At 42.4% G+C, this 7,757-nt stretch overlaps 1 protein-coding gene across 1 annotated transcript; it reads left to right on the forward strand.

Annotated features, from left to right (window-relative positions):
* The first annotated feature begins 572 nt into the window (after positions 1-572).
* Positions 573-2,480, forward strand: hoxa1a (homeobox A1a). The gene is made up of 2 exons (XM_087787595.1): positions 573-1,143; positions 2,125-2,480. Exons 1-2 carry the CDS (start codon positions 573-575, stop codon positions 2,478-2,480), a joined length of 927 nt encoding a protein of 308 aa, XP_087643721.1.
* The last annotated feature ends 5,277 nt before the right edge of the window (positions 2,481-7,757 follow it).

The raw sequence follows: 7,757 nt of genomic DNA on the forward strand, positions 1-7,757 counted from the left end.
GCAGTTTCCGGAGAAAGCTCGCTACCAGCGAGGGGTTTCAAATATATTTCAAGTCAAAATAAAAAAAACCGGGTGCAACACATATATCTATAACAATAATCCAAGCCAGTTATTTACGGTCATTGTCGGAGCGTTTTACGTGACCCTCAATGAAACGCTCAGACGTGACGTCACGCGGCCAACTATCCATCCCATCTCCTAAAATACTGCACCTGAGTTGAGGCCAGGAGGTGAGTCGTCCTCCTCGCTGCAGGGGCTCCGGTCCTCCGCCTCGGTGTGACCCCTCGAGCTGTCCTCCGCCGTCTGCCTCCCCCCCAGTGTTTGCTCGGCCCATGCATTAGCGGCCGCGCGCGTCACAGTGATCGACGAGCCGCTGGAATTTAAATATCCAGTCAAACAGCGATCTGTCACTGACTGAGGGGCTGAGGTGCCTCACTGGCCCCAGCGACACCCACGTGACTAGTATCAAGTGCCCCCCCCTCTGATCAGGGTGTAGGTAAAGGTTGTCATGGTCACTCGAGGTAAGTGGACACGTGTGGACTGAGGCTCGGTTCTGACGGGACGATGCCACCATGAGCAGCTTCCTAGACTACTCTGTGATGAGTGGGGACGCGGGGTCGTGTTCCGTCAGAGCCTTCCACGCGGACCACGGGATTACAAGCTTCCAGTCGTGCGCCGTGACCGTCAACCCCTGCGGGTCGGATGAGCGCTTCATGGCGAGCAGGACCTCCCCGGCAGACGCGCTGCCTCACCCGCCCGGGTCCTACCAGCCGCCCGCCGGCGCGCTGGGTCTCGCGTACGGGCCCATCCCGGCCTCGGGCTACGGACCCCAAAGTTTCTGCGCGTCCTACAACCATTACGCACAGGTGGAGGACTCATCCGGGTTCCCTCAGTGTGGCCCACTTATGTACTCGGGTAACATGGTGGGCCAGCACCGGCAGGGCTACAGTGGCGCCCCCCTCAGCCAGCTGCAGTACGCCCACACCGCCTACGACCAGACGACCCCCTTTTCCGGGTGTTCCACCGCCCTGTCACCCCTGCACCCCGCGCACATGGAGGGGTGCTGCTCCCCTCTGTCCGACGGCGCGTCTTCAGCGCAGACCTTCGACTGGATGAAGGTCAAGAGGAACCCCCCCAAGACAGGTGGGTGTCAGGAGTGGGAGCTTCATGTGAATGACTACAAGTGTCACTCCTTTCACATCAGCTTAGAAGTTTCAAACTGAGCAGCGGAACCTTTACAGAAGTTTAAAATACATTAAAAAAAAAAAGATTATCCTGAAAAATTAGAAGATAATTATTAATAACTGGGTCAAAAACAACCCATTGTTAAATATATCACACAAAAAGGACAAACCTGTGTCTGTTAATACGTTTATCATTCTTGATCTTATGTCAATTTTCATGTTTTTTTTACTTAATATGAATAATATATACTATTAATTAGTTAATTAAGTTTGGCAATGCAACTTTTAACATTTATATTATCCAATAAATGCATGTGATGCTTCATTTTTAAACAGTAAAATGACTTTTATGAAGGTGTTGCATTTTTTTAAGGGCACACACCAGTGACTTTGAGTCTGACTTTTTTAAAAGTGTAATTACATATGTAACTAACAACTTCAGGTGTTGTCATTTATCGTTCACCACCAGCTAAAATCCCAAATCTTTCTTTTTCATCTGACTTGAAGTCGACTTTATAGATAACAGTAAAATATGGTCTCACTAAAAACAAATCATATTAAAAAATCTCAATAAGAGAGAACATATATTTGGATCATCATTGAAATAGTCTCTAATGAAATGGTGACACCAGAAGTTCACAGGTGAGCTGGAGGTCAATTCCATGAGTGGACGGAAACATGTCAGAAGACGTAGCTGCAGAGACGTAGAGATGTCGTTCTCCATTGAGACCTGAACATGAATGTGATAAACAGAATTAAAGAAATATCTTTAACATTAGGATTCAAATTTTGCTTAGCTTCCGCTGAATCAGTTGAACTTTAAAAGTTGTTTCTGTTGTTTCAGCAGTTTACACTGTATTATAGAATATAATGTGTAAATAGTGTAAAAGTGAGGCTGGATTATCTGGCGGGTGCTCACAGATGCTCCATGTCTCTGCAGGGAGGCTCGGCGAGTTCGGCTACGGAGTTCAGCCCAACACAGTCCGGACCAACTTCACCACCAAACAGCTGACGGAGCTGGAGAAGGAGTTCCACTTCAACAAGTACCTGACCCGAGCTCGGCGCGTGGAGATCGCGGCCGCACTGCAGCTCAACGAGACTCAGGTGAAAATCTGGTTCCAGAACCGTCGGATGAAGCAGAAGAAGCGCGAGAAAGAAGGGATGATCCCGACCAAATCCAAAACGTCAGACACGGCGGCCGAGAAGATGGACGACGCCGGGTCCGAGAAGTCCACGTCGGCGCCGTCCACGCCATCGCCGTCCTCGTTGTCCGGTGACCCTTACGCCTCCAATTAACCCCCTATATTAACCAAAGTTGAACTTATTGCACTAGAGACTGTTGAATCACTTTTCAAAAATAATCCTGAAAAAGTTCTGCACTGTGTTGCCATTTTTCATGAAACATCTCCACTACCTGTCGAGTTGAATATTTTGAATTTGTTGTTCGTTCCGTGTCGACTGGACAGTTTCCTAGACAGAAGCAGACATTTGCAGAATAACCTCACAGTTAAAAGTAAGTCTTACTTACAGTAACCGGGGTCAAGCGTGACCACAGAACCCATTTTTAGGGGGAACAAAAACACTTAGATAGATACACAGCAAAGCGTGTTGTGGCTTAAACACCGTCGGAGTGTGCAGGTCACTGGGTGTGTTTCCATAAAACTTGAATTTGCCCTCTCAAAATTGCTGGACTTGTGTTAAAACTTCGTAGGAATCAACACAACTTTTTTCTCCATGGACAAACTTTTTAATTCTCATCGATCAGTTCAACAGTGCTAGAGCTATTGTTACGGCAGCTAACATGACAAGTACATGATGACGGGCAGGTGGTCATAATGTTATGGTTGTTTAGTGTATTTCGCAATGAGCACAAACATGGACTAACCATGAAGCAAAAAATCAAGATTAGTTACCCATGAAATATAAAAAAAACACAGCAACATTTTTTTAAATCACTTTTTTCAGCTTGCTAACGTGACAATCGAGTTAGTGGAATCAGCAAAAACTCTTTCTTTTTGGGAGAGTATCTGGCACTGAGATTTGTAATAATTTATTAGCATTAGCATGACTTGCCAGGTCACAGAATTAAGAGACCACTTTACATCATAAAAACATCTGGAACCCTGGTGAATGCTAGCCAGTGTTATCCAGAAGTCACTAGTAGTTCTCAACCTTACGACCCACCGGCCACATACGGATCACATTTCTACTCATCGTGGAAAGACACCCAGTGACGGATGTGCTAACTTGCAGGGCACTGAGTTTTATCAGTCGTGGAATCTGTCATGCGTGTTGTCCAAAGAGATGTTTACGGGTCAATTGTGTGTATTAAAATGTGTTAATCTGTCAAAAATGTTCTTTTTTCGGTGGGTGTTTTTTCTTTGGTAATCCACCAATCAAAGCCGCGGGAGAGTTTGCAGGAAGCAGCTAAGATGTATGCAGCCGTGCGTGCCCTCGTCCCCGTGGAGGGAGATATTGGCATAACAAAGCCGTGTTTATCCACGGACCAGACCTGAGCGCGGACGTCAGCTCCATTTGTGATGACAATCTTATCGAGCCGCCGGCTTATTGAGAGGACAAAAAAAAAAATCCCATTGATCGTAACATGGAGGTTAGGGTATCGACAGAAGCGTGGCCCCTCTGGCACGACACTGTCACCTCCTCAAAGTTACAACAAGTGGCGTCATCCGCCCAAGATGACAGCAGAACAACTACTTCGCTGTTGAGAGATTCTGTTGGGCTTTGAAACGCTTCATCGCTTTTCTTAACTTTGTCTGAACTATCCAGCTAATGCTATCTATTAGCTTTATATTGTGTATTCATGGGTACAAAAATGTGGAAGATAAAACAAGATGAAAGTGTTTATTCATTTCGTGGTGCCATTAATTCATGTACAAATTGAGATCAGGACTGTTTTCCAGCTGCTCCATTTTTAGACATACATTTCTTCCTATGAAATATGTCAACTTATACTTAAGCTAGCCTGCTAGCCAAGCTCCTAAAGTGGTCCCTCTCCGAAGACCCTCACACACCATTTCTTATCAGCATTTGTGGATCATTTTCTGTCGACTTTAGATTCCTCGTGTCTTCAAGTGTTGAGCACGTTTTGGTTCAGCAGGAAAGCGCAGTAATATTTGTATCAACAGAAAAAAAGTTGACCATGAAATACGGGTCAAAAAGTAGTTAGTCAAGACCTTGCCTGGTGAAGCTTGAAGCGCGGAGGACGAGTCTGGCGCTCTTGTTTTGATTCCTGCTGTGCAAAATGCGAGTCAGTTCCAGCAAAACTACAGCCAGGAAGTTTGATTTATGAGCAGCTCTCACCTTTACCTGTCTTCCACCTGCAGCGACTCCGATCTCAGGAGACAACACTCAGACGGTCCAGGCAGGTGACAGCACAGCAGACCCACTAAACACTTGGAAAAAACACAAAATACTACACACTCGGAGAGAGAGACACGTGCCTACAAAAAGCTCTTAACTTTTATGAAACACCCACCTTTGCTCCTGCACACATAGAAAAACACATCTTCCACTTGTGCCTCCAGAGAGAACCACAACATGACCCACACTGACCCACAGAGGAAATGTAATTGCATGGAGACGTACACAGAAACAAGATGGATGCACGACAGCGCACCCAGCAGACACCACACAGCATTAAAACTCACTTAAATGTCGTCAGAAAACACAAGTACACAACATACCCGTTGTAAAAATAAAACCACACTAAAAAAGTGTGGAGCTCTGTAGCCACTCCTGACAATACACAAGTTAAGACATGTGTAGACACTTGTACACACCTTGGAAAAACACACATCCGCAAGGGTGACACTCTTCAGTCAAACATGCACACACCTCTGTAGACTACACGCACGTTTACAACTGCTAAACATACACAGAGAAAACATACAACACATGCAGAAAAAACGTACACACAAAACACATTTAACGCTGGACCAATCTTACATTCAAACACGAAAGTTACCACAGAACCTAGAAGAACACACTCACAGTCACCGTGTTTTAAAAACAACTGGGTAAAAAATACACAGAAATACACTCGCGCGCACACTGTGGCGCACGCACTCGTCTCAAGACACACGCACAAAATAAAGCCCGAACACGATGCAGAAACGAAAACGCACACAAACGAACTTCTACACAAAGAAAGAAATTCATCCACGCGCAAAAGGATGTTTATTTTACATGTGAAAAAAAGAAAAACAATTTAAATACTTAATGAAAGAACATTTGAATTGATTTTATTTGGTTCGTATTTGAAACGAGGCGAGTTATCTTCACGAAAAACATATACAGACACACAAACACATGTTATAACTTTTATTAAAAAATAATACATTTGAATCCAAAATATTCACACAACTGTAATGAAAAAATAAAATGATCAGAATATATATTGATAAATTACAGAGATGACTAAAATTGTTAAACATAACTAGAAAAACGCGATGTAATGAAATACTTCAGTCATGATAGATAATATTAAAAATCAACAATTAAAAATAATAATGAACTGTTACTTATCGATGAAACGTCTGGAAAGGCCGCACGTTTCAACTTCAAAATTCAACTTTAAATGCATGAAACAAGATAAAATACAGAAATAATTCGTTAATATAAATCATTTATCTTTGTGTTTCCTCTCGTGTGTACCCGAGCGGGCTGGAATGACAACAAACCCGCACGACTCGAACACTCGGGGCCTCGGCTCCCGCCCTCGCACCGCCTCTGCGGTCTCGATGGGCCCCTGACCCAGCAGCGTCCACAGAGTCAATGACGACTTCCAAAGGGGAGCCCGGGGTCACCTCGCGGTCACACTGTGTTGTCACAGCAGCACACACACACCCCAACATCACACACACACACACACACGCCTCGACCGAACGATCTTATATTTCAGAACCAGCCGAAGAGAGACCCCACAGACTTCTCTTTTTTTTGGACCGGACCCCGGGATTCGATGGTTTCTATTTCTATGCAGTTCTTACATGACGGCGATGAAAGACGAAGATCCGGAGGAAGAACTGACGCAGAGCAGAGAGAAAAAGAAAAGAGAAAAATCGCACGTTTGCTCTCGTGTTATTCTGGAGACGAACTCCTCTGACAAGGTGATATCTGTTCGCCGAGGTAAAAACACGGCGTTTAAAACTCCTTTGATAAGCAATAATATGTTCAATGGACGCTTAAATTTACTTGACATGACCCCACTATTTATAATATTTAGTGATTTATATTTACTGTCTGATGCATTGAGCGACTAACACTTGTTTAAAAGTAAGATCGTTCTGGTTCTGAGAAAAAACATTTTCAGCTTAAAAATAATGAAAAACGTCTTTCATATAAAATCACATGGTAAGAAACCAATAAGTTTGAGCAAAGTCTTTGTCTCTATTTATTACAACTGAAATTATTATTATCAATACATGCGCTTGACAATCGTCTACAGCTATTTCTTTATAATACATATTAATTTTCGTCATATCCATGTGACAAACGTAAACATACTGTATATTTAATAGAGTCAGAAGCGAACATTTTAACAGATTTAATTATTTGTCTTTTTAGTTGTTTAGTTTTTCTCTGTTCTCTATCTGTTCATTCCAAGTCTGGAGGTGATTGGAGCCCATATCCCAGCTACCTGGGGTCAGAGGAGGGACACGCGTCACAGGTCACACCTGCAACTACTCACAGATACCAACAAGACTCCTCGATTAAGCTCAGCATGTCCTTGAACGTTGAACTAAATGAACGAGAGAAAAAAACAACGATCTATAATAACTGTTGACATTCAAGGGTGGCTGCTACTATTTAATAGTTTGCATCCGAGTTTGGATCCAAATCACCTTAAAGACAAGGAATCATTATTTAACTTAACTGAACATCATGTCAAAAGTTTTTAAACAGATTTAACATTAAACAAAATAAATGAATTACTATGATTATTTTAAATAAATTATATTTTTTTCTTTTTAAGGTCTGTCTTTCTGCAATGTCTTTTGATATTTGATATGATATTCTGAGTTAGCTAAATGATCTGAGTTAGCTAAATGGGCAAAAAAGGTGTTTTATAATGAATAGTATAGCAATGTGGACCGGTTTAAGATAAGCATCATTTTCAAACACCAAGTTTTAAATTTTGCAGATAAAACAGCAAAAGTAAAATGGCATAACCAGTAAAAAAAAAAAGAGTTAAAAGAATTAAAATACAAGTTTGTCTCATATAGAGTTTGTGTTTTACTCATTTTCACTACAAACTTGTTTTTTGAGTAAACTTGATTTAAAAAAGGATCTTGATGTGTCAAGAGTCACATGATAATATTAAAAAAACACATTTTAAACAATTCTAATGAATAAAAGCTACATTGCATATAAGAAAAAATCTTTCTGTGTATCACATGCCTCATAACCGGTTATGGTCCACCACTGGTCGAGAGGATACAATACTTTACATTTATTCGACGGGTTTTCATTTACCAATGACACAAAAATATACGCCATAGATCCAGATCAGAGCCCACGATCGGCACTGAAATCAAACTATTGGATTTCTAT

This window comes from Callionymus lyra, chromosome 3 (assembly GCF_982586985.1).
Source record: "Callionymus lyra chromosome 3, fCalLyr1.hap1.1, whole genome shotgun sequence".
In the NCBI taxonomy this organism is placed as follows: Eukaryota; Metazoa; Chordata; class Actinopteri; order Syngnathiformes; family Callionymidae; genus Callionymus; species Callionymus lyra.